The sequence below is a fragment of the Balaenoptera physalus genome (genome assembly GCF_965194825.1).
Source record: "Balaenoptera physalus genome assembly, chromosome: 15".
Classification (NCBI taxonomy): Eukaryota; Metazoa; Chordata; class Mammalia; order Artiodactyla; family Balaenopteridae; genus Balaenoptera; species Balaenoptera physalus.
The window spans coordinates 44,650,259-44,676,100 of record NC_138894.1 but is presented as its reverse complement, the minus strand read 5'-3'; the positions used below and the strand labels follow the sequence as shown (position 1 = coordinate 44,676,100).

General features: G+C 45.2%; 2 protein-coding genes across 15 annotated transcripts in view; both read left to right on the top strand.

The window, feature by feature from the left end:
• Positions 1-13,756, top strand: part of EHBP1 (EH domain binding protein 1) — a 312,365-nt gene extending 298,609 nt beyond the window's left edge. For all 13 annotated transcript variants that reach the window (XM_082426541.1, XM_082426544.1, XM_082426545.1 and 10 more), the window contains 4 exons: positions 4,767-4,866; positions 5,971-6,044; positions 12,334-12,448; positions 12,666-13,756. In XM_082426541.1, coding sequence (XP_082282667.1) covers positions 4,767-4,866; positions 5,971-6,044; positions 12,334-12,448; positions 12,666-12,756 — 380 coding nt within the window. In that variant the 3' untranslated portion in view covers positions 12,757-13,756. The remainder of the gene's footprint in view (positions 1-4,766; positions 4,867-5,970; positions 6,045-12,333; positions 12,449-12,665) is intronic.
• A 2,850-nt stretch (positions 13,757-16,606) lies between these two features.
• OTX1 (orthodenticle homeobox 1) lies at positions 16,607-25,011 on the top strand. 2 transcript variants are annotated; one of them, XM_082426654.1, is made up of 6 exons: positions 16,607-17,347; positions 17,943-18,094; positions 18,458-18,526; positions 20,101-20,307; positions 21,286-21,437; positions 22,727-25,011. In XM_082426654.1, the coding sequence occupies exons 4-6, from the start codon at positions 20,211-20,213 to the stop codon at positions 23,543-23,545; spliced, it is 1,068 nt and encodes a 355-aa protein (XP_082282780.1). In that variant the 5' UTR covers positions 16,607-17,347; positions 17,943-18,094; positions 18,458-18,526; positions 20,101-20,210; the 3' UTR covers positions 23,546-25,011. The 2 variants fall into 2 exon arrangements, with proteins under 2 accessions (XP_082282780.1, XP_082282781.1); XM_082426655.1 differs by lacking the exon at positions 17,943-18,094.
• Positions 25,012-25,842: the final 831 nt, after the last annotated feature.

Below are 25,842 nucleotides of genomic sequence, written 5' to 3'. Positions count from 1 at the left end.
GGATTTTCTTAGTGTAGAAACATTTATCAACTGTTTGCTCATATAGTAAAATTTGTTTTCATAATAAAGCTCTATTTCCTAAGCTTAAACTATTTTCTAAAACTGGAGCACTGGAGTCCTGTAATGATGTTGGCTTTGGAGTTCATGTGCCCATGACCCTATATAACTGCAGTAAGTTAATCTTTCTCATCCATTAAGTAAATCTACCAGACTTCACCTCCTTTGTTATTAAAATATGTTTGTCCAGTATCAGTTAGTTGGATACCTTCATGTGTATCTCTGGTGTAACATACTAAATCTTTCAGAGGTCATCATATATGTGTAATCATACCATAGGGACAATTTGTAATGGCAACTTTGTTGTTTTATGTTTGGTTTGTCTTTGCTATGTTGTGTCCTTTAAGGGCCATATGTGATCACTAGTCAGCCATCTCCACTATGGAGCTATGGCAAGATTTCAGCATTATTTAATGTTTTCATAGTAGAAAATCTTGAATTTGTGTATATGTTTCAACAGTGCCTTCATCTCTGTGTTTTCATTGTTTCCCATTGAATTCCTCTTCTTTTCAGCTAAAATTGTATTGTTCCTTATTTTGCATTTATGTAAGAACGCACCGTCTGAAAATATATCTTTCTAAATAAGACAATAAGACAATAAGCTTATGGTGAAAGATTAATTAGGAAAAGTTAACTAGTAGACAGTTTTTAAAAATATAACTCATAATTTCAGGTTTTTAACATCACTTTCCTCTTGTTCGTTTTAAAATTTACATTGAAAATGCTGCTTTGGAAAAAACAAATGAAAACTACATACATATTCCTGGGTGAAGAAATGAATTCTTAAGTGAAATTAAATCTTAACTTTAAGTCATTTTGGGAGGGAGGAGATGGAATATAAAGGCAGTTGTCAACCAACATTTATTAAGTATTTGTACTACATGTAGTGCTATATTATGCTGCTTTGTGTTAAGTGGTTTTTGTTAACTATGTGATAGGAAGAATGATTTGAAGTCATATTTACATAGTACTTTTCCTGCTATTTTCATTACTCTTCATTACTTAATAATTTTTATAAATCATGCTCGGCTATAATAATTGATTAAAAGAAAAAACTGACAATAAGAGATTGTGATGTCAGAAAGACGTTACATTCCACAAGGCAAAATAAATAACAGAATTCTTTAAGGAAACCAAGTAGAAGAAAACATTACCAGAGACTGTATTAGTCAATACTTTAAAATGTTAAGGTGATGTTTTTAGTGGTAGTATATTTATAATAAACATGAGGCATTCTGTTTTAAAATATAGTTTAGCAACCCAGCCATGCTTTCACATTTTAGTCACTGTGTACTGAACTGTAGTATTTTGTCATTTTTTAAATTTCAAAATGGTCTTCAATAATATAGGTCTTGAACTTTTCATGAAACTGAAAAAAATTTAAGATTTAAAGTATCAGTATTGACTCTAAGGTGATAAAATTGTAGTTGTGATTACAAATTAAAGATAATTTTGAAAGAGAGGTAGTTAACTAGGTGAGTTTAAACACGATAAAATGATATATGGCCATTTTATAAAATAATGACAATCTTCATTTTAAGCTACAATGTAAAGTGCTTTATTCTGAGATTATGTATTGTGTCAGAAGCTAAAACTGCCTTTTTTCTAACAGTGCCAGAATACAACCTCTTTTTCTTTTTGCACTAACAAGACTGCTTTACCACCACAGCCCACTCTAAGTAATTAAATCAATCCTTTGTACTTACCGTATTCTCCTCTAGTGACGGTACTAGATCTGATTATATGCTTCATGCATATTCAAAGTACCGCACTGACAGCTCTTTAATGAGCTCTTACTTAATCAGTATGAACAATGTTCATCTTGTTCTTTTTTTCCTCATGCATTAGAGCTAGGAATAGTTGGGAAAAATGAAACATCCAGCATTCATTTGAAAAATATATTGTACTTTGAAAAGTGTCTAAGCTGAGGAAGTTGCATTCTGCCCTTTAAAAGTCTGATGGACAAATTGGATTACTAGTATTGGATTAAATAACAAATGGTTAGAGGAGAAATGAGAAAAGCTCACTGTGATCACAGGCTTTAATATTTTTTGTTACTTATAAAGCTAAAGGGGTCTTTAACCAGTTATTAAAGTCAGGATTAATTTGTAATGGTTCAACTTACTGGCTTTTAAAAGCTTTTTAAATTAAAAAAATTTTAAATCCCTAAAAACAATAGTGTAATGATGTATTAGAAGAAAATTTAATTTTTTTATTACTAGGCTAAGTATAGATTTCCATCACTGTGTACTATCTCAGATAAGGAGTTAGTGATACAGAATTGATTTAACCTCAAATATGTTTTTTTCAGTTAATTTATATAATCTAGGTAGCACTGAATAATATGTCTTTAAATATTTCTTATTGTTTGGCTTATTCCCTTTTTAAACATGAGACTCTTCTCATTTCCTAACAATTAGGGGAGGTGGATCTTTTATTCTTATGTAGAAATCATAGGCATGAGTTAAACTGAAAATAACACAGTACCACATCAATATTGTTATTCTCAAGGAAGCAGTCTTCCATTGAAGAAAATGATGCTAATTTAAAAATAGGCTAGTTGCTTCTAGTCTTATTGCCTGAAAGCCTCAATTACAGGTTAGATTAAACTCAAAACAAAGTTTTAATATGTGTATATTTTTAGAAACCACTTAGGTTATGAATGCAAGAATTAAGTCTTTAATCAGAAAACAAAATATCATAAAAACTGCACCCATTAATATTGCACACATGTGTCATTTCAGTGATCAAAAAGGCCTTCACCAGGGTACAATTGGCCTTTTTCCAAATTGCAAGCTTTTTCTCAGCTTTTTCTTTTTACTCTTTCTTCTTTTGTTGCTACCCAGGGATTTGTGCCTATCGCAGCCTATATCACATGACCAGTGTCAAGACATCACATGGTCCAAAGTGAATACAAAACCAGCTACCCTAAAAGAGAGATTAAAAATGCTGTAAAACAATAAAGACTTTTGTTCATACTCAAAGAATCTATCCTAGATCTGCTTCATACCATAAAGTTTAACAGACTTTAATGAAAGCACATATCCTCTCACTATTTTCCCTAATAATGAACAACAGATATCTATTTTACAGGGATGCTCAGAAATACATGTTTAATCTTTTGCACACAGATCAGCTCTTTATTTTAGATTTTCTTTCTAAAGATTTTTTCAAATTTCTGTTAATGTGGAAACAGTTAAATAAATTATGGTTCATCCATAATTTATGCAAGTATTAAAAAAGAATGAAGTAGATCTTCAAACAGCATGACAACAACAAATCACAGGGTCCTTATGTTAAAGAAACCTGTATGTGTCCAGATAAGGTATATACCTGTATGTGATAGACATAGCTACGTATGTGGTCTGGAAGAAGATACGCTAAACTGCAATAGTACTTCTGGAGAAGGGAGGTGGATGGGGGAATTGGAGAGGGTGGGGGTGGTGAAAGAGGCCTTGACTTTTTACTCAATTATACCTCTGTATTGTTTGAATATTTTTTAATGGACTGGTAGTGTGTTTGAAAGTTAAAAGAAAATATCTCACTTAAGAAGAAAATAAAACTTAGGAAATTGACTAGGCTATTTAGTCTTCACCTGGGATATTTAATTTTTTAGTAGATATTTAAGTTAACCCTATGAATCTATCTAGAAGTTGGACTGAAGTATTAAATAATGGCCTAGCAAAACAGAAAACCAATCATGGGCGAAATTCAGAAAAAAAAAGTCAAAGAATTGTAAATTTGACTAGATACAATTTGAAGGGAGAGGAAGGAAGAAGGTTGGGGAATTAATATTTTTCTTGAGTATGATTGTGGCCTACTTCTGCATGAACAATACCGAATATATGCTATATGTTATAATCCTTGATATACTGGCCTTTTGAGGGGAGGGGTGGTACAGATGATGGAATGGGTATTAGGGAAAATGAATTTTAAATGTACAATCAGTAAATTTATAATCTAAAATTTTAAATCATCTCTCTGCTCAAATGTTTTCTCATTTACTGAACATTATTATGTTCATCATGTTTTTTCACAGATAGCTCTAAGTATTTTTGTAGCCTGGTCATTTACAATGTATTTAAAATAATTTGCAAGTGTTTACCCTGTTAGGGATGATGAGTTCTGGAATGGTATATGTATGTATACCTTTAGTTTGCTTTGGGGGAGGAAAGTAAGGAAAAAAGCAAGTTGTTACAGCTGGAAGCTCTCACAAAATCTATTGACTTCTCTGACCTTACTGGTAGTCTTGTAATTCTCATAATGATTTTTTAATGTGGTTTTTAATTCATTAATTTATTTTTATCATGACCGTATGTCTGTCAGCACCACGAGTTCCTCACTGAAACATAATAACAAGTCAGCCTCTGGGGAGGATTTAAAAGTTGGAACACTTTTTTTTTTTTTTTTTAAACTGTACTTAGTGTTAGTATTGTACTTAGTATGATCTGTAAATATGTTCGGGGGACCGAAATATACAAGCTGAATAATAGCAGTTTTAGAGATTGGCTTATGAATTTTTAAATATTGATTTCTTTTTTCAGGCCTCGGACTTTAATCTGATGTTGTTATAAACAGTTTAACTTGTACTGTTGGGGTAGCTAAAATATGTTTCGTGTTAAAAAGAAAAAAAACAAAACACTTGTGCTGAACTATTATTTGGCTTGTAAATGTCAATAGAATAAGAAATAACTCTTCCTAAATTATAGGAAGGAACACAGAAGAAGAAGAAGCTATGATGCAGGAGTGGTTTATGTTAGTTAATAAGAAAAACGCCTTAATAAGGAGAATGAACCAGCTCTCTCTCCTGTAAGTACTTATGACTTTGCTTGTTTTTCCTACAACACTGGTGAATCTTAGGCTTTCCATCATTGTCTTTTTTGGGGGTTTCATACTTATTAGGCTTAATTAGAGATTATATTTTATATAAAAATAAAATTAAAAATAGTATATAACCAATTTTTATCTGAAGTAAGAATTTGAGAGTGTTAGATACTGAAAAAATGTATTTATTATATAGAAAGCCAAGTAATATAAACAATTTTTGTGTTTAAGAAATCACTTGTGCACAGAAAGGATGTTTGGTTTATATTTAGTGGGAAAAGAAATAAAACTGAAGTTTATTTAACTTCAAATTTTCAGTTAAAAATTAAAATAAGTCTTAATAAGGACAAAAGTAACTTTGTATTCTACAAATGATGTTACCCTAAATTTTGGGATGAAAGATAATTTACACAACAGTGACCTTTTTACGATTGCAAGAATTACAGTAAAATGGAGACTAGACCAAATGTAAGCATTTTCAGTCTTTAGCATTTAGTTCACATAGGACTTAATGCTTGTTTCTTTTTCTCACTAACAATGTTCTTATATTATGCCACCTAGTGTGGGAAGAAGCAGGCTTACATGTTTTATTTTAGTGAAAACCTCTATTTTTGTCATTTCTGCCATGCCTGAACTTGATAAAGGAGTTATGAAGAAGCGCAGAACTTAACTAATCTTGCCTTTTTAATTGTCTCTATATTAAATTTTCACTGGTGGTACTTTCATGTTTCTTGTACTCTTTTCACACGGAGTTCTGGACAAAAAAGTGTTTATTGCGAATTATGAAAAATATTCTCCAAAATAACCTTATACCTGGCACTTAATACAAGAAGCATTGAAGATTGAGGCTACTTATCCACAGACTAAAATATACTTCTGTGCAATTCAAAATTGAAGGAGAAAAATAATAGCACTATTAAATATACAACCTGAGGAAGGTTTTAGGTTTGTGTATCATTTCTTTTGAGTGGCTTAAAGTTAAAGAGAACAGTCAGTTATGAGTCCTAAAATCAATGTAAGCTAAAGGTTCTTTTAAGTGTTTAATGATTTAGTAATTAGCATATTGATGAACTTTTGCAACTTGCCTAGGGAAAAAGAACATGATTTAGAACGACGATATGAGCTGCTGAATCGGGAATTGCGGGCAATGCTAGCCATTGAAGGTAAGAGATGCCATGGCCGAATGAGGTGTGTGAGGTGTCAGTTGTCAAAGAGATTTAAAGAGCGTAATACACTTCTGGTCTCACTAGGTGTGGTCTGACTAAGGACCTACAGGAATTGCAAATAAATGCCTTAGAGTCAGAAACCAATAGTCATGTAAAACCTAAGGACCCTAATTCAGATCATCGTTATGCTTGCTATTAAACATAAAATTGTCTTAACTTTTGTCTGTAAGCTTAAATGTCCATTAAATGGAAAATATAACTAGTTAAATGATTTCATTACATTTTACTATGTGCAAGTTAAAGTGGTTTGAGAAAGATCTATCATTTTGATTTTTCACATTCATACTCTAAATTTTACCTTAATATTTAATTGATGTCAACACAAATATGTAACTGTCCAGTCTGCTATAGTTCTTAAGATTCCAGCTCCTATTAAGTGAATAATCAGGCAAAGATTCCAGCATATGAGATAAATGCAACACTTTCACACTTTATATAAAGCTTTTAGATGAATTACATATATAGTAATCCTAAGCATGGTTCATAATATCAATAAACATCAGCTAGCTTAACTATGGCATTTACTATATTTGCTTATTTTTTAAAAATTCTTACTATTTTAGAATGCTGTTCTCCTTATACCTCTTAGTTGAAAATGTCTTATAGTTCAAAGATGTCCACTTAAAAGCTAATCCTTTGGGCTCTGTAAAATGGACCTTTTGTCTAATCAATGCAAATTGATTTTCCTATTCTGTATTGACCTCTTAACGCATTGACTGTCCATTGTAATTTCTTTCTTCACCTGATAAGGTACCTGATCCATAAGAAGTCAATTCTAATTAGTTCAGAAACTGGGAATATAAGTTTGTAAGAGAAAGCCAAATGAAACCATATGTTTTTAAATATTTTAATTAATATTGTTAGTAAATAAAATACATGCTGTTTATCTAAATAGTATCTTATACATTTATAGAAGTTTTATTCTTACTTTTATATTCCTAATCTCATTTGATAAATATGAGTAACAACATTTGTATATCCTAATTTAGAAATTAGATTTACTTTATTTAAAAGGCTTTCAGACAGCTAATTTCCTTAAAGTGGCTATCAAATTATATCACTAATAATGACTATAAAATTTGTCAAAATTATTTAAGAAGTTCTGTGAAACTTGACACTGAATAAAATGCACAAATATACTAAATGGTATTTTTCCTCTTGATATAATTTTTGTAGTCATGGTATAGTCTTTAAAAGAGATTGGAAAGCTAAATAGTCATTGGAAAAGTAGGTATAGCAAATACTATTTATATGGTATATATATATGTATGTATAATATAAAATGTGTTTGTACATAGTATGTATAACTCATTATACAATTTATTCTTTATAGATTCATTATATATTATGCTCAGTACAGAGTATTACAATGTTTAAAACTTTACTTTCTCATGTATAGTAAGTTAAATCATCCCTAAGATACAGCTTGATACAATGCAGTTGAGTTTTAAGGCAGATATTGCTTCTATCCCAAAACCAGTATTATTACCAAATAGTACCATCTTTAAAGGAGGGCCATAATACATATAAAACATCCCAGTTTCATTGGCCATCCTATCCCTATATAATAGACCGACAGTCTTAAATAATCTAACATTTTTCTGCCGGCTCCCCTTGTACACATGGAAGAGCAGTAGAAAGTAATATTTTTGAAGAAGAGAAAAAAAATTAATGTTTTTCTTTTCAGACACCTTTAATACAATTGTTAATTTTTTGTGGTTTTGTTCTATTTTTTAATTAATACTATTGTCCCATATGTGATTGTGCCTTAAATCTCTCAGCCAGTTTCTATTGCAGGTTGAGGGGGGGAAAGAGACTTGAGGAAAGAAGCAGCCTGTTGATTACAAATAAAGACACTTTCTCAGAGAGAGGCCTGTCCCATTAGCCTGGGCAATATGTGGCCTGGGCTGTCCTAGAGAGATACTGAGCATCGAGATCATCATTTCTTTGAAGACAGTATCCTCTGAGCCAGCCCTTAGAATAGACACACATTTAGTAGTCTTTCAGAGTGTTAAAACACCACAGAAAAACACATGAACAGGCAACACTAATTGGTTTTGTTTTGCTTTCCTTTGTTTTAAAGTCCCTTCCTCTTTTCTTTCCCATCTCTTCTACTTAGTAGCCATAAGATGGTTTTCATAATAAATAAACTAAAATATTTTTGAATAATCTGCTACTGAAACCATTAACTATGAGAAAAGCACAGAATATTAATAGTCATAGCCCAGTGAAAGAAGTATTAACAACTTAGTTTGAGAGCAAAATAATAATAATAATAACATTCAATATATCCATTCTTCTGAGAATCCATAATAACTTTGGCCTTTTTCTTCCCCCTGAGGTGTTTTCATTGCAGGAGTTTCACTCTACTGAGCTAAGTTGTAGGATCCCTTAAGCTAACAAACATCTTTCAGATACTTTCCCTATAGTTTTTTTGTTCCAGATTATTTAATGCCCCCTCAGGAAAGATAAATTCATTTCTGCACACATTGGGGTGGGCTTTTGGAAAGTGGTGTGTTCATTTTCTGCACAAGAAATGGATCTTCTCTAGGATTTTGTACATCTTGATTTATTCTTGGCTTAGAGTTTGAAGTGGGTGCTCTTCTAAAGGGATTTATGCATAGGTTCACTATTTTTGTAGTTATGGCTTATATGATAAGCTTTTTATATTTAAAATCAATATGTAATCCTGTGGAGGAGCTTATCCCCTAAAACCCCATTTGTAAATCTATTTTAGCTTTGTTACACAGCACAGCCACAGTCTTCCATAGATTGATTAGGTACAGCGGTAGAATCCTATCAAATGGCCTGCTCTGATGATGATGCAAACTCTTTCAGGATTGCTAGTTGACTGGAACTAAAGATAAGACTTGACTGCAATCCCCCAATGTGCTCTTTACAAGACTAGTGTTAATTTTCATCAAAGTGCCAGGCTTATTTATAGTGGCAAGGTTGAAGGTTTACTACAAGAACTTTAGGTCCTTTCTATTAAAGTGTTTATAGGTATTTCTTTTGCCTTTTTTCCAAGGTAATTATCAACTTCAGCAAATAAACTGAATCAGGGAATGAATAATTGGCCCTATATATAAAAAAAGAGTTTTTTAGATTAACAAAACAGCTCAGTGCAGATAGACATAAACAGAATCTCTTTATTTTAACACTTTGGCTCAAATGCAGCATCAAAACTTAATCCTATTTGTTGTGAGAGGATATGGCTTTTGTAGCAAAAGTACACTGGAATCTTTAAATTAATCAGAACCCACATTGTAGTCTGTCCAAGCCAAAGTCAGTGCATCTAGCTAGCTGTTATAGGTGAATAATCCTTTCTTAAAATGTATAACAAGTAACACATAAACTTACATTCAGGCTTTTAAAACATGACATTACATCTAGGTGAAGCTATTTAAAGAGGGATTTTTTAATTTTTAAATGTAGACCTTGAACATACAAATGTGAATCTTGATCTGTTATAAAGGTGTTATCAAATTTTTTTAAATCATCAAAATAGTTTACTTAATTACCCAAATTAGCATTCAAATATGTGTGTGAATGTGTATAAAGTTACTCCTGTGAGAAAGCAAATTCAAAGTAAAAGTAGTTTTGCTAGTGTAAAATCTACTCACTGCGCATAGCTATTTTCTCCACATTGACTAATTCTTTGTAGATAGTTATTAATGTAGTAATGACAAATTTAATATGAAAAATCCTATAAATTTATGCTGAAACATTTAAAATTCTAATGTCAGTTAAATTTGTGAGATGATGAAAATTACCTAAATATTCATAACTTAAAAATGTTTTTGTTACAGTTATGTGAAATGTCACTATTGAGCTAGGAAAAGGTTAAGATTTTTTAAATTTTTCAATACTTAAGGGATTAAAAATATAAAATTGTTTCCTCTCTTATCCATATTGTTAAAACCTTATTTTTTAAAAAATTAAAGAAATCTTGATATTTCTAATTATTAATTAAAACCTTAAAAGTGACTGGTCAAGTATAGGGAAGGAATAATTTAATCAAGAAGATTATGTGTCATTAAAATTTATTTTTTCTTTAAAAAATTTTGTAATTTTCAACTTAATTATATTTTTTAAGTTTACAGTGGAGAAATTTTATTTCCCATTAGTAAAGCTCTTATCAAAATGTTTTGGAAGTAAAGAATTATAAATTAAGCTTATAATCAGAATGATTTCTTGAGGTTAGAAATGGAAAAATCCATATTCATCAAAATTGGTAATCTTAATAATTATAAAATTTAGTTACAAATCTTTTACAAATTTAGCAGGTTTTTCTCTGAGTTAATATTTCTAGAACTACAGTTACCTGAAATTAGACTAGATGACCTTTAAGATCTTTCCAACCTGGAGAGTCTATTAATTTATCTGCTGTGTAGAATGAAACTGATTAAGAACAAGAACCAGATTAGAAAATTGTCCAGCATTCCTGACCTCAGTTGCATTTAAATCCAAGGAGTAAAATTGTGATAGATATGGCTTTTCTCCAATTTTGCTGTTTCATTATTATTTTTTAAATTCTTACATTAAGAAAAAAACTTTCCATAGCAATAGTTTCTTTATTCCTCTCTATGCAATAGAATACTTCACTTCTTTTTAAATAAGAATGTAATGTGACCAATTATTTAATGTACTTATTTGTTATGTTTTGTATCGAATGTGGGTAATTAATATATGGCATGTTTAATATATATGTGTGTATGTATTCGAGCTTGTAATGAAAGGAATAGTGATAAAATAGAATAAATTATTCTAGCTTTTTGCTGCTATTCTAACCTTTATTGCATGATGATGCATCTAATTTTTAATTTGTAAATACAAGATAGAATTCCCTCTAGCTCCATTTGCTTTCATAAAGCTGCTGAGCAGTTTGCTGTCTTGAATAAATTTTGCTTTGGAGGGGGTCGGGGGGATTTGAACCAGCACATTCTTGTGTGGTTTGTGAAGATTCACATGGTAACCAGCGGTGTGCATTGTTGGGTTTATCTGAATAAGCACCAGCCATGTGAGTTTTAACATGATTGCCCAGGGCAATGGAGAGAGAAGAGAGAAACCAGAAAGGATTGCACTCCTCTCTGTTTTTTGGAAAGTGCATTTGCTGGGGGAGGGGGCTACATGAGTCAGTGGCCAGGGTATTTTTTTTTTTTAAGCTGGTGTCCTGTTTCCCTCTAGGTCCTCATTTGTTCGGCTATCTGCCTCATCATCTACTTCTTCTTTTCATTGTTTACCTTCCTAATGAGGGAGGCGGGGTAGACTGGGGGTTGATTGACAGCTACAAGCCCTTACAGTCTGGCCAGAGAGCAGTTGGCTTTGGTTTCAAAAGTGCTTTAAATGTTCGATTTGGTCCTGTTTTTATTAAACGAAACTGCTGCTCATCTTAAGGAAATTATCAGACCAGCAATGATTAGGAAATATATTATGGGGGCCTAAAACCTTCAAAAAACTGCCCCTTCCCATGGAAGGAGCACTGCCCATCGGATTTTCCAACCGGGGTTTCAAAAAGAAGTATGTAATTTTTCCTTTGCAAAAGTGCTTTGATTTGAAACCACGCAGCAAACCTCTCCAAAAGAAAACTGGCTGTGATGCGATCGAGAGCTGCAGTGTAATGTTGCAGAGCAAATTTATTTTTTACTTCAAAGAAAAATGCTAATTAGCCGATTCACTACTTTTAAAGTTATTGTGAAGCATATGGCGCCCAGTGTGAGATACATCCAACTGCTAAAATAGAGCGAAGAGGAAATTAGCGAAGAATGGGCTGTATGGGGTGAGCATGGGGGTGGGGGAGGAGGATAGGTTCTCAGGCAGATTCTCTAGCCTTTTCAGGGTGATTTTATCGCCCGTCTCTGCTTCCCGCCTCCTCATTCACCCACATTCCCCCCTCACCGCTCGGGCCGACCTCTTCTGGGCCTCCAGCTCTCCCTCCCCCACTTTGGCTGACATCAGGTGCGCACCTCCGCTGGCCACCGGCGCACACCTGGTCTCTTGCAGGTTCCAGCCCAGCCCGTAGCCGTCTCCATCTACGGAAAATACTTAGAAAGTAGGGTTTTAGGGGCGAAATCCTCACCACGACGGCCAAACTCTCCGTGAAACACTAGCTAGTGGCTCTGTAATATGGTTTGCAGAGAAATAAAAGGGGACTGGAAAAGGCGGGAAGGGGAGGGCAGGGTGGGGTGGGGGACCGGGTGGGTAAGGAGCCTCCCGTCCCCTGCAGACTGGCAGAAGACCGAGGCCCAGAAGCGACGCGAGCAGCTCCTGCTGGATGAGCTGGTGGCCCTAGTGGACAAGCGCGACGCGCTCGTCAGGGACCTGGACGCGCAGGAGAAGCAGTAAGTGGGCGGTGGGGTCGAGGTCGAGGCTCTGCCGCCTGCTGAGGGGCCGAGAAGTTTTCGGAAAGTTCAGTCCAGAGGTCCCGGGTGGGCCGGGGCAGCCTCCTGCTGGCCCCGCGAACCCCGTTCCCTCTGGGGCTCGGAATGCGGGGCGAGAGGAGAGTGCCGCTCTGCGCTACAAGAAGAAAAATAATTTGGTTTCCTGTTTGACTTCCAGGGCCGAAGAAGAAGACGAGCATTTGGAGCGAACTCTGGAGCAAAACAAAGGCAAGATGGCCAAGAAAGAAGAGAAATGTGTTCTTCAATAGAAGCCAGACCAGAATCTTGACCAACATTTTATTAGTCTTGGGTCCCCAGACCAGAAAAAGTCATTCTCGTTGTTGATTTAAAACTTTTAACCTTTTGTTTGGCTGGATTGTCCTTCTTTACCACTACCACCACCTCTTTTCCTCCCTTTTTTCCAGACAATGTACAGAACTCCGAAATAGCTTTGTTTAAGGATTGTGTGTGTGTGTGAGTTAATCATTTCCTTGAAATCATGTAAAATAGATTGCACAGACATCTTGTGAGTGATTGGTATTAGGAGTGTTCAAGAAACTGTTCAAATAAGAAAGAAAAGAAAACTCTTCCCTCATTATTTTCCCTCATTTTTTGATGGAGGAAAATTTTAAAACATTTTTGTTGTTGTTGTTATTGTTAATAGCATAATGAGGGGTGGGAGGGGGCTTAAGAGGGAGGGATAAGGAAAATGTCATGAATGATTTTTTTCCAGTCCTGCCATATGTAACACTGAGTCTGTTACCTAAATTTTATAGTTAGATCATCTTCAATTTACTTATTAAACTGTGTTCTATTTACCAGTGGGATTTTCTGCAGTTGTTTTGCGTTTCACTATGAAGATAATAGGGTACTTCTCTGCTTTCTTCGGAGGATGGCCCTTTAACGTAGCCTGAAACAAGTCCTGTGATTTGAAGTGAGCTGTAAGGATGGGACTAATTGACATGCATCACTTTACAAAGACAGTCTTATCATTTGAGAATGCGCCATCTTTTTCTCTGGATAATTATTTATTACATCTAGCTTGGTTCCTACATTTTGTTGGGTCTCAAAATTGGCTCAAGAATGGTGTTAATATTTATTCTGTATTGATAAAAGTCTGTCTTGCCATTATGAGTAAATCCTCCAATTAATATTTTCTTCTCTAGCATAGCACTGTCATTTTTTTGTGAAAATGGTTATCTGTTTATTTATTACAATACTGAGTCATATATAAATTTTCAATAAAAGCAGAAACTTTCTTACCTTAAATACTGCTGCTACTTCTTTGCAATGAAAACTTGAGGAGAAGTTTTTGTATTCATAAGACTTTTCATGTGGAAAAATGGTCCTCTTGAATGCAGGGCAGGATACTGGGCTGTATTTGGAGCTGAATAAGTTTACACCACCCCAGAGGGGCCCTGCTGACACACGAATGTGAATTGAAAAGCAATTAGTCGTATTTTCTTAAGCAGTGTAAACTATCATCTTTTAGAGGGTCATCTCTTAACGATTTGAGGAAATTTGTGATTCCACAGCACTGAAAAAAATGTAATTTTCCATTGTTATAATTTTGCACTCATATGAGGAAGAACTATGACTTCTGATAACCGGCAAGACTGTAGATGCCGAAGTGAAAGGAAGAGGGTTATTGTTGGAGGGGAGGAGGAGGGTAAGTGTGTGCAGGTGTGTGTGTATGAGATGAGGGAAAGGGAACTTTCAACCAGAAGTTCTAAGCTACAGAAAAAACTGGCGATTTTATGGTAGTTTCCATCACTCCTCTACAGAGGTGTCTTGAAACAAAGAAAGCTCGTTCAACAAGTCTGGAGACAGAGAAAACAGTCCACTAGCATTTATACGTTAGCCTAGATCATACATACATATATACACATACATATATGTACATATACAGACAAATATTTATACCAACACACACACAAATTCCTTTTGAAAACTGTGCAGCCGCCAGTCTTTCAAAATGATAAAACCTTACTACGGTAGAATTTCTTCACGACAAGGATTTTAAGAAGTTATTGAAAAGTTATCAGAACTAAATGAAATCGGGTATTTGCCCTCTTTATTAGAGCAGGAGAGCAGAGGGAGCTACCGCTCCCTGGGGGAAGCTCTCAGAAACCGGCCCTAACCCCAGGGAAACCGGCAGACGAAAACCATCAGCCCGGAGCAGCCTGGGGCTTGGGTGACCGGCGGCACCCACTCCATTTACGCAGGATTCGGATTCGGGGAACCTTCCCTCTCGCGGAGCCTCGCAGAGAGGCGGCTCCCCCAAGCCGCTCGCGACCTGCCAAGTGACAATCCTTCGCTAGCCCCAGATTTGCTGCCCGTCTCCCTGCCCCTCCTGCCTCAGTCCCGAGCCTCGCGGGGTTTCCATTGGGCTGCTCTGTGGCGCCCGCACGCCCCGCAGCGGCGGCGGAGCGCGGCCCCCGGGGACCATCGGGGTCAGGCCCGCGGCGAGGGCGCCGCATCCGGATTTCGTCGCGTGGTGCCCAGAGGCTGCCTTCCGGGCGCAGGCGCGAGCCCAGCACGCCTAGAGGCCGGCAATCCGAAAGCCCGCGCGGCGGCAAAAGAAGCTGTGGGCCCGGGGGTCGCCGAGGAGGAGGAGTGTTGGCAGCGGGCTGGCTTGGGCACAGCCCGCGGGCCGGTGCAGAACTTCCGCCCCTGGCCAGGATCCCAGGACCCCGGAGCCAAACCCCTCCCCCTGCCCCGAGTGTCCTCCAGAGTCTGGCCCGGCCTCGAGGTCACCTGGATGCTAAAGCCAGGGCCCAGCTCCCACGCCCCCTCCCCGGCCCGGGGCCCTCGAGCTGAGTCCACAGGCCCTCACCGGGCGAGGCCCCCTCTTCCCCTCCCTGAGCTGCGGCCGTTGCTGGAACGGTCGAGGCTTCTGGCCCAGCGTCTCCCACCTGGATATTTGCCTAGCAGCGGCCGCCTCAGTCCTTTACGCCACATACAAGAAACTTTCATCTCAGTCTCCCCCGTCTCCACTCTCCTCCCTCTCCCCTCTTCTCTCTTTTTCTTCTCTTAATCCCGGGGTTTTATGGGTTGAGCATTAAAAAAATTCGCCTGCAATTTGGGATTAGATAAATACTCTCATTAGGGGGGAAAAAAATCGTGCTACTTGATACCTCCCAACTTCCCCGAGACCGCGGCAGCATCTGGAACCGAGAGCGCCCGGCTCCCGCTTGGCGGGCCCTGGGGACCGCCTGAGCACATTCCAGCGCGCACTGCCGCCCCACCTCGCCGCGCCGGACCTCGGCCGAGCGCCGCAGCTGCAGGCCAAACGGGGCCGGGAGGAGGCGGGAGTGCGAGAGTTTGCGGGAGTGGGACAGGGCACGCACCCAGGCCTGGGAGGGCAAACCCAGGCACACAACGCGCAGGCCCCGGCCGGGGTACCGCCGGGCTAGGGACGCAGTGCCGCCGAAGCTCGCCCCACGGCGCCGGCATACCCTTCCCCATCACACTAGTGCGCTCCAGCCCGCGCCTTTCCCCAGAACTGAAAGCGGGGGTGTATTTCGTTGTTTTCCTTAAATCTCTGCACATTTCGGGGGCTCGGAGTCCTGGGCCTCGCGGACTATTCCCTGCGGGGGCCTGCGCGAGCCAAAGGTGTGTCCCCGCTCGGGTCAGCGCTGCGCTCTGCGCAGTTTCTTTTCCTGTTAAGTCTTTTTCTTGTTCATGTTTTTCCTTTTCTTCCGTTCTTTTATTGTTTTCTCTCTCTCTTTCTCTCCCTTTTGTGAATGGGCCGCGGTGTCTTTGTTCTGGAGAGAAGCGCCCGTGTCGCCGACTTTTGTGAACCAGAGAAGGATCTTGTAAAACCTTTTCTCCTTCATACTTCCCCACTCCCACCCCTCCTCTTTTGCCCCTTTGATTAGATGTTCCCTCATCGTCCAAAAAAAAAAAAAATGTAATTTCGTTAGTCTGGCGGCCACTTTCTTTGAACATTAGCTCGCTTTCAGCTCCAACTTCAATTAGAAGGAGTTGATTTTGAGAGATCAACAAAAGGACCGACCAAAGCCTTATTAAAGGTCCTAAGAAGATCTCCCGGGTTCTTTGAGAAGCAGTTAAGGAAACAGTGTGCCCTCCATCATATTCTGTTACCGTATTTTATTCGGACTCCAAAGGAAAGTGTCGCTTGGGGGAGGGGGAAGCACTTTGAAGAGCGGCGGCCGCGGCCCCTTTTCACTCAGCGGGCTCCCCCTTCCTTCTCCTCCACCTCCTCGCCCCGCGCCTGGTCCGCTCTCGGTGCCCGACCCTGCGACCCCGCAGCGCCCGCGCTCCCCACCGCGAAGCGCCCGGTGGCTCCTTGACTCGCCCTCACACTTACTCCTGTTCAAACTTTTCACTCCGCCTGTTGAGGTGGAGGGGAGGGGGGATTAGGAAGAAGCGGTAGGAATTCCTCGAAAGGGAGTAAAGTGCCTAATATTCAGGAGGAGGTGCCATTTAAAAGAATTGCCTTACTCAGTGTTGGGGCGAAAACACTTTTTTTTTTTCTCTCGCTTTGACAAGTCCACCCAGGTAGACGTGTTTGAGAAGTTTGTTCGACTGGGAAATGGGCTTCGCCAGTACGAACGATCCGGGGAGATCGCTTCAAGGAGGCTCCTGCGGCATGTGGGAAAAAAATTGAGGGCAGGGGTCTGTGGCCACGTTTTCCACCAAATTGTCCCTTGTAAAAGGAGAACGGGAAGGAGACAGTGTGAAAGAGAAAGTTTCCTATCCAAACCTTTCGATTCAGAAGTAGAGTGTATGTGTAAGGGAGAGGGGACTCTGGGCTCCAACATTTCAAAAGAAGCGTTTAGGATTTTCAAACACCTTTCGTGGGGACTGGGAACCCCAGGAGACGCCGAAGAGCAGGTAAGTGGCCGTGCCTCCCCTGCGGGTGCTGCTTGCGGGCGCGGGAGTCCTGAGGCTCCGAGGCGGGATCTGCGCACTGGGAGCTGCTCCCGCGCTCGGCAAAGTAGCCTGTGCCAGCACGAGCCGCCCGCGGCGTCCCTCTGCGGGTGGTGGCGCGGTGAATGAAGACGCTGGGGCCCGCGGCGCTGGGAGAGGGGCCGGGGGCCCGCTCCCCTCCAGCCCGCGGCTCCCGGGTCCTCGCGCCCACCGGGCCGCCGAGCTGGGTGGCGCGCGGGAGAGCGAGAGAACCGGTTCTCCAGCACCTCGCCTCCTTCTGCCACTCCCTCCAGGGCGCCAAAAGGGCGAGAGAAGGGCGGGGAGCCCCGGGGCGGCCTCGGGACCGGCGTCCCCCTCCACGGCCTGGGCTCCCGCGCTGCGCTCGTCTTCCTCGCGTCGCTCTGCGCCGCGTTTGCCGCCAGTCAAGCCCCGGAGTTAGCGCGCGACCGGGGCGGGGCGGGCGGGCGGTGAGGGCGGGGTGCAGGGGGCGGGGGAGGGCGGGGGTGCGCGGAGGTAACCCCCGGCTCGTGCTGCCATTGCCCGGCTCCCTGTCACTCAGCCCGCGCGGGGCCAGGGATTGGCAGCCTAGCCCGGTTACGCACTCACCTCGCGTTCACATACCCGGGGAGGGCATTAGAAAGGTGATCAATCTTCATCAGGCTACATTTCCAATCACCTAAACAACCCGGCCAGACAAGCCACTCCGACAAGGTAAATCGCTTGATTTATTTAGTTTGCGAAGTGCCTCTGCGGGGCTTCCCCAGCCCCCACCGCCTCCACGCTGCACGGAGTGCCACGGCAACCTCGAGCCACCTCCCAGCTCTGCCCCTCTCACCCCCACCCTCCTCCTTGCGGCCCCTCGGCGCGGTCCCGGGCGAGGCAGTGTCTCGGGAGCGTGTAGGGCTTTGCAAACAAAGTGTGTGTGTGCAATAAAGTGAAACCTGGAGGGACACGCACAAAGCCACTGGAAAGAAAGAGAAAGGGAGGAGGGAAGTTGGGGAAAGAAAGAAATCTGGGGGTCCTGGACCAACCGCCCAACCCGGCGGGTAATTCCTGTGCTGCTCTGTTTTGCAGGTTGGCTGCCCGGAAGGTCTGTGTGAGGGCGCGAGGTAGATGGTGAGCGGCCCCGGCAGCTGAGGGCAGGTAAGGAGAAAGCCGGGAGCCGCCCGGGACTCTGGGAATGCGTCGGTTGCTCTTGCCTCCCCGTCCTCAAACGGGTCCCCGCTTCCCAGGTCCCCGGCACGTGGGCGGGGCTGGGGGGCGACCTGGCTCCCCTCTTGCTGCGCTGAGGACCCCGGATCTCTGCTGCGGCCCCGCGCCCCTCCCCCGCCTCCTCCAAAGTAACCGAGCTGAAGTGCTAAGTTTGAAGAAAGTCTTTGAAAACTCACGCAGCAGCCTTGAAGAGTCGCCGCGGCTGAGTCCCATTCTCCTTCGGCCCCAGAGCCCAGGCTCTTTCCCTTCTGTCGCCTTCCCTGCAAACTAGGTTCTCCCGGCCCAGGTCCCATGGGGATGGGAGCGGGAGACTTCTTTAGCTGTAACTTCTTTCTTTCCCTAAACTCTCTAGCCCGGGTCCCAGGTCTGCTTTGAGTTCCTTGAAGCGGGGTAAAGCGACAGGTCCTCTGGGGTCTCAGTCCCACACCCCCAGCGCCACTTCCTGACTCCTGATTGTAGCGCCTCAGTTTTGGGGCAGCTGGGGAAGCCAGGCGTCGACCTTCCAGCCCGGGTCAGAGCGAGCTACGCCTCAGAGGCCTAGTTCTCTAGTCTCGATCGGGTCCTGCGGCCGCGGGTTCAGCTAGTAGGATAGGCGGGGAGCGCACCGGACCTGCTGCACTCAGGCCTCCCAAATCCGCCAGACCCTTGGGGCGCTGGGCAGGTCACCTTTCAACCCCAGCCGGGACCCCATTGTCCGCAGCCAGGACCGGCTTGCGTTGACGAAAAACGGCCTGCGGCTGTGGCGAGGCGCCGGTGACCTCGGGCGGCGTCTTAGAACCGCCACCTGTACAGTGACGCTTTCTGGTCGCCTTTGCGGGACCTGGGCTCGAAACTGTGGTCGAGGTGTGGGTGGGATTCCGGGTAAGCAGTCTTTCAGCGGCTGGGCACAGAGAAGTCAACTGGAAGGGCGGCTGTCGGCTCTAGGGCCGGGACCCAGCCGAGGAGACTTTGGCAGGTCGCACTCTCCCAGGTGGGCAATGCGTCCCGGAGAGGCTCAGGTGCCGCTAGCCCTCCGCAGTGCCTCACCTGGGCTCTCCGGAATCTACCTGTACGTCCCACTTTCAAAAACGTTTGAAACAAAACGAAACAACGCCTCATGCTCTGGGTCTCCTGCCGCCTGGGGGCCGAGCAAATGTTTTCTTGTGCAGTGTGAGGCCCGTTCCCACCCGACCAGAATTTTGCCTAGTCTTGGGACCTAGCAGACTCTGCGGTTCAGGCTCTGACCTCCCAAGCTTGGCCCTGATTTTAACCTCTCCTCACTCCTAGTGTCGCCCTATGAGTGTCTGGCCCATTCCAAGCCCGAAAAGAGGTGATCATGATCCAGCTATTTTACTTTTCAAAGAAGCTGTGGTCTTTGGGCTAAGGCCTTACAGAGCCGAGTTGACCGCCCTGTACAGTTCCATAACCGGCGTCCCCTCCGCATCCTGTGACTCCTTGCCTCGGACAAGACCAGGCAGCCGTGATGGCTCGGAATGACGGTTTCCGTGTGTCTCATGTCTCCATAGGCCGGGCCCCCAGACGCAACAGAGCTTGAAGGACTGCGCAGTGGGAGCCCCGCACTGCGCCCGGCCCCGGCCCCCTGGATCCTTCGGGGCGCCTCCACCCAGCTGTTAGCATGATGTCTTACCTCAAACAACCCCCATACGGCATGAACGGGCTGGGCCTAGCCGGGCCGGCTATGGACCTCCTACACCCCTCCGTGGGCTATCCGGGTGAGCACCGGCCCCCGCCCCCGGCCCCTGCAAGTCTTGGGGATCCCCAGCCTCTCGGGTTTAAGCACAAACTTTGTCGTGGATCGGCCCAGGGAACCGGTTGCCTAGTCTGCTTATGGTGCAGGGCACGCTGCAGGCTCGCAGGGCAGAATCGCGGGTCGGTGAGGACGGCCGGGGCGGCGAAAACTTGAGACGTGAGCCTTCCTTGCCCGGCCACACCGGCACCTTGTCTCCTGTTGTGCTCCCACTGCCAGCACAGGGCGCATTTACCCACGGATTCGATTTCTCATGGGTGGTGTGTGTGTGTGTGTGTGTGTGTGTGTGTGTGTGAGAGAGAGAGAGAGAGAGAGAGAGAGAGAGAGAGAGGATCTATGCCTTTCCCCCCAACATTGAACGAGGAATATGGACACTCGCTAGGCCCTTAGAGGAAGGGCCCAGCTTGCCTTATGCAAAGCGACTGGCTGAGCTGAGGAGGGGGGATTCTCCCTCCCTAATTAAACTGTCCTCTAGACGTGTGGCCTGCACCAACTTTTGCACTGTTGATGTGGAAGACTTGAGCCGAATCCTGGCTGTCTTTTCTAGGTTCCACTCCTTCACCCCCATTTTTTCCCTCGGAAAGTGTTTTCCAGGACGTGCTTCTGCACACCCCTTCCCCACCTTCCAGCCAGGGAGAGTGTTGGGAGGGGGGAAGTGAAGGAAGAAAGATTGCATAACTCCTCTTCCTTTCTTAACCTCTGAGAGGCAGGGAAGGGGGCAGCCCTGGAGTGCCAGAGACACTGGCTCCTAGTCGCTCACACATGCAGTTTCTCCCACCTGTGGCTGTCAGCCTCGGCCTCCCTGGGGAGTTGTTTTTTTGCTCGGAGCTCGGCTTTCTTTTGCAACGGCCTGGTTCAGGGCCTGCCAGGGGCCGGTCCGCGTCCTCTAGCGCGAGTCTGCGTGGCCACCACTGACCCGACGCGCCCCCGCGTTTCCCCTCAGCCACCCCGCGGAAGCAGCGACGGGAGCGCACCACCTTTACGCGCTCTCAGCTGGACGTGCTCGAGGCGCTCTTCGCCAAGACTCGCTACCCTGACATCTTCATGCGCGAGGAGGTGGCGCTCAAGATCAACCTGCCAGAGTCCAGAGTCCAGGTGCGCGCGCTCGCGGGACTTCAGGGTCGGGGGTGGGGTGCTGGGGCTGGTTGGAGAGGGCCTGGGAAGGGGGGTCTGGTGTGGGGGCGGGCTTACAGGCTGGGTAGCCCCTCTCAGACTCCCCCTAGCGCTGGGCCGGGCCTGGCAGAGGGGCCAAAGTTAGAGGAGCTAGCTTAGAGCCCTGGATTCCGCCCTTGGCCCCGGGGCGCCTTTGCTATCCAAAGTCCTTTTTAGGATTGCCGGAGGACAAGCGAGGCTCCCGAAGGTAACGTGCCCTGAGAGCCCGACACTTGCCCCTGCCTCTTTGGCCGCCCCAGGACTTGGCAGTTTCCTTCCGGGTCCTGAATTCTTCCTCCGTCCTTGCCTTGTATCCCGGGGATCCTGGAAATGGAAGAGTGGGGCTTGGCCAGAGCCTGGTGCCCTGTCTGGGAGTGCGCCCCACGGGTGGCGCCAGTTTGATTAGACATTTCCTTTGCCCGGAGAGGATGCTGAACGCAAAACCTGGCTACCAGCTTTGCTGTTCCTGTTTTTGCGATGAAAGGGACCCGAAAATACTGTTCGGATTATAACTCAGAACTCTCCTCAAAGGCCTTTTATCTTGCCTTTTTCCCCCCAGAGGCTCGAGAGAACAGGAATGCCATGTCTTGTACCGGGGCCTTCCAAGAGGAGTGAGAACTTTATGACTGTCCTATTTGGTTCCCCACTTGGAGCCAAGAAGTCCAACGAAATTCTGCCCAGGCTTCCTTCCCTAGTCCCCCGAGTACGGCCTCTGTTCAGCCTCCTGGCCTTGCTCCTGCTCCCATCCAAATTCTCGCCCTGCCCAGCACCAGACCTGCAGGGGCGGAGGGGCTCCAGCCTCAAACTCGGGGACTGTCCCCCACTCCGCGGCCTGCTCTGTGCCTCTCCGCAGTTTACTGAGCTCTATTCATAGAAGACAGGGCCTCCAAACATACATAGGTCTGTTGGGAAGCAGCCAACAGCATCAGTTTAGAGATGGCTGAACTTCTGGCTGGACAGACACAAATGTTCCGCCCTCCGGCAGAGTTGCGCTGGGCGTGGGGGGGGAGTGCACATCCCTACTCTGCCAGAGGAGGGTCTTTGAGCAGAAGGATGGGGGAGGGTGGAGGCTCGCAGGGAATGCAGGGTCTGGCCGGGTCGGAGATGGGGAGGGGAGGAGGCGTCGATAGGAGAGGGATGCGGATCCTAGGCCGGGTGTTGGTCCAAGGGGCGGGGGAGTGGCAAGCTCTACTCTCCCCCTGACACGCTCTCCCCCACCCGGCCCGCTGCAGGTCTGGTTCAAGAACCGCCGCGCCAAATGCCGCCAGCAGCAGCAGAGCGGGAGCGGGACGAAGAGCCGCCCAGCCAAGAAGAAGTCGTCCCCGGTGCGGGAGAGCTCGGGCTCCGAAAGCAGCGGCCAGTTCACGCCGCCCGCTGTGTCCAGTTCCGCCTCGTCCTCCAGCTCCGCATCGAGCGCCTCTGCCAACCCGGCGGCTGCAGCGGCTGCAGGCCTGGGCGGAAACCCGGCGGTGGCAGTCCCGTCGTCGTTGAGTACGCCGGCTGCCTCGTCCATCTGGAGTCCGGCTTCCATCTCGCCCGGCTCAGCGCCCGCTTCCGTGTCGGTGCCCGAGCCTTTGGCCGCGCCTAGCAACGCATCGTGTATGCAGCGCTCGGTAGCCGCAGGCGCCGCCTCTGCCGCAGCCTCCTATCCCATGTCCTATGGCCAGGGCGGCAGCTATGGCCAGGGCTACCCCGCGCCCTCCTCTTCCTACTTTGGCGGCGTGGACTGCAGCTCATATCTAGCGCCCATGCACTCGCACCACCACCCGCACCAGCTCAGCCCTATGGCACCCTCCTCCATGGCGAGCCACCATCACCACCATCCCCACGCGCACCACCCGTTGAGCCAGTCCTCAGGCCACCACCACCACCATCACCACCACCATCACCAGGGCTACGGCGGCTCGGGGCTCGCCTTCAACTCTGCCGACTGCTTGGATTACAAGGAGCCTGGCGCCGCCGCCGCTTCCTCCGCTTGGAAACTCAACTTCAACTCGCCTGACTGTCTAGACTATAAGGACCAAGCCTCATGGAGGTTTCAGGTCTTGTGAGCCCAGGAGTGGGAGGAAGAGAAGAAGAAACGCAACTACCTGCGCCCTCCGTGGTCCCCGTCCAGTTGTTGCTGCTGCTGCTGCTGCACTGCCCGCCTTTGCCTCGGCTTTTCCAGACCCGAAATTTCATGCTCCCAAAAGATGCCCATTGCTGCACTGCCGCCCTCATCTTTGTGCCACTTGCTTGGGGGATGTGCAAACCCTGCCCACCCCTTGGATGAGGGGAGCGGTGCTTCGGCTTGGCCCACAAATTCTATACGGGCGAGCTGTGTGCTCCCCTCCTCAACCCCTAACGAACTCCTAAGTCACCATCTTCTAGTCTTTCTGGACAGTTTTGCGCTTGCAGCCTTCGGAGGCTCTTCGCTCTGACTTGCTGTTTGAGCCCTACACTTTAATTTATTCTTTCTGGACACTGGAGTCACTAACTGGCATGTGTCTGCCTGTTGGAGTGCACCCATGCTCTACTCCAAATCAGAACAACCACTAAGCGTTTCTCGCGTGCAGACTGCCGCCCCTTCAGCTGCCCTAAGCCCCGCTCCCCGCCTGCAGACCAGAGCTTCCCGGCGTTTCCTCCTCCCCAGCCGGATGCGCTGGGACGAGGCCCAGAGGGAGGAGCGCACCCATAGCCTCTCGCGCACAGCCCCGCCCTGCGTAGAACTGGCTCAGGCTTCCGCTTCGGCGGGAATGCTGTATATAGTCAGGTCCGTTCCAGGGACCACTTAAACTTTTTAGTTGCTGTTGGTTGAACTGAGCATATCTCGTCTTAGAGCCCAAGAAATAGAACTTTAAGATATATACAGCATATATATATATACACATATATATATAACAAAAACAAAAAATATTTTCCCTCTGTCCCCTTTCCTCTCTTCCTCAAACGATGGCGCTTTTACTTTTTCAGTTGTTGCGAAGCTTCCCTGCCCTCTCACACCTTCTCCCTCTGTGTATTTATTAAAGAGAATCGTTTGGTTTCAGGAAGCTGCGCGCGGAGGATCAGGAGGGTCTGGGAGTGTGAAGGCAAGAGCCAAGTCAGGGTACAGGGGAGGGGGCTAGTCTGGGCCGGGGCGCAGGACTGAGCCCTTCACCAGGTCTAAGCACAGGGTCGCAGTTCCAATTAAGAGATCAAAACCAAAAGAAAACAAAAAATAAAAATACAGCATTATGGAAAAACAAACAAACCCAGGCCCCAAACCCCGGTTCCAATTCCTCTGTCGGCTTCTCTCTCTTTAAACAACCCTGTTTTGTCTAGTGAGTTTTTAGTGCACCTTCATTCTCCGAAATCTGCGGAGAACCCACGCCTGTATATCAGTTTTGGCTTTGGCCTTTTCGTCCAGTAGGTGGGAAAGTAATTTGTAAATTTGATTTGTCCGATGTGAAGATCGCAAATTACTTGTTGAAATGTAAGGCAGTCCCCTTCCGCCCCCTTTATCTACATTATTTCCCGAAAATAAATGCAAATTAATGAACGGCTTGTCAGTGTTGCTCTTCTGCTTCCAGCCCAGGTCCTGGTCTTGGGTGGGTGGAGGGGACTAAAAAGAGGAAACCCCCGTGTTAATAACCCGCGTGTTAATAACCCGTGTGAAGCTGGAGGCCAAAGAAATGCTCTCCTAGGGAGGGTCCCCTCCTCCCGGTCAGCCCGGCCTCTTCCCCCAGGCGTTTTGACCCCGTATCCCCTCTCGCCATCCAGGACAGAGACAGGTGTCAGGACTCAATTCCCGAAGCAATTCCTTTCTCTTCAGAGGCAGGAGCCTGGCACTGATTTCTTCACCCTAATTGCTTGCACCAGAAAGAAGAGGGGGAGGGGAAGAGGGTCGAGAGGCGGGAAAGGATAGCTCTGTAATGCTCTCAGAGCTGAGCCAAAAAGGAAAAGAAAACAAAACGACAAAAAACCGATCCGTGTCTTGCATGTTGGCAGCAGACGACCTTCCTTTCTGCTGAGCTGTCCCCGGTGGCTTCACGGAGGCCGGAGGAATCCGAGTCATCCCTTCCACGTGCTAAGATGTCCCTTTAAACCCTCAGACCCTGCCAGAAGTAGCCAAAATATCTTTGTTCGTATTGCTAAGTTTCTTTAAAACGCAAACACAAAATCTAGAAAAGTCGATAGGGACGCGTTTCACTTTGGCAGGGGAAGAAGACTCCTGGTTCACACAAGGGGGTTCGGAAGGACGAGTCCACCTTCCCCTGAGGAAGACAGGGTAGGGGTGGGGATGGGGTGAGATGATCCTCCAGAAGACCCAGAGTCCATACTCTGGTCTGAAACCTCCTGGATGTAAGGCCCAGAAGCTGCTCAACTTGTC

Coding starts and splice junctions, on each gene's coding strand:
- OTX1 (XM_082426655.1), top strand. CDS start 20,211: ATGATGTCTTACCTCAAACAACCCCCATACGGCATGAACGGGCTGGGC. Junction 20,308..21,285: donor CCCCTCCGTGGGCTATCCGG/GTGAGCACCGGC, acceptor GTTTCCCCTCAG/CCACCCCGCGGAAGCAGCGA. Junction 21,438..22,726: donor TGCCAGAGTCCAGAGTCCAG/GTGCGCGCGCTC, acceptor GGCCCGCTGCAG/GTCTGGTTCAAGAACCGCCG.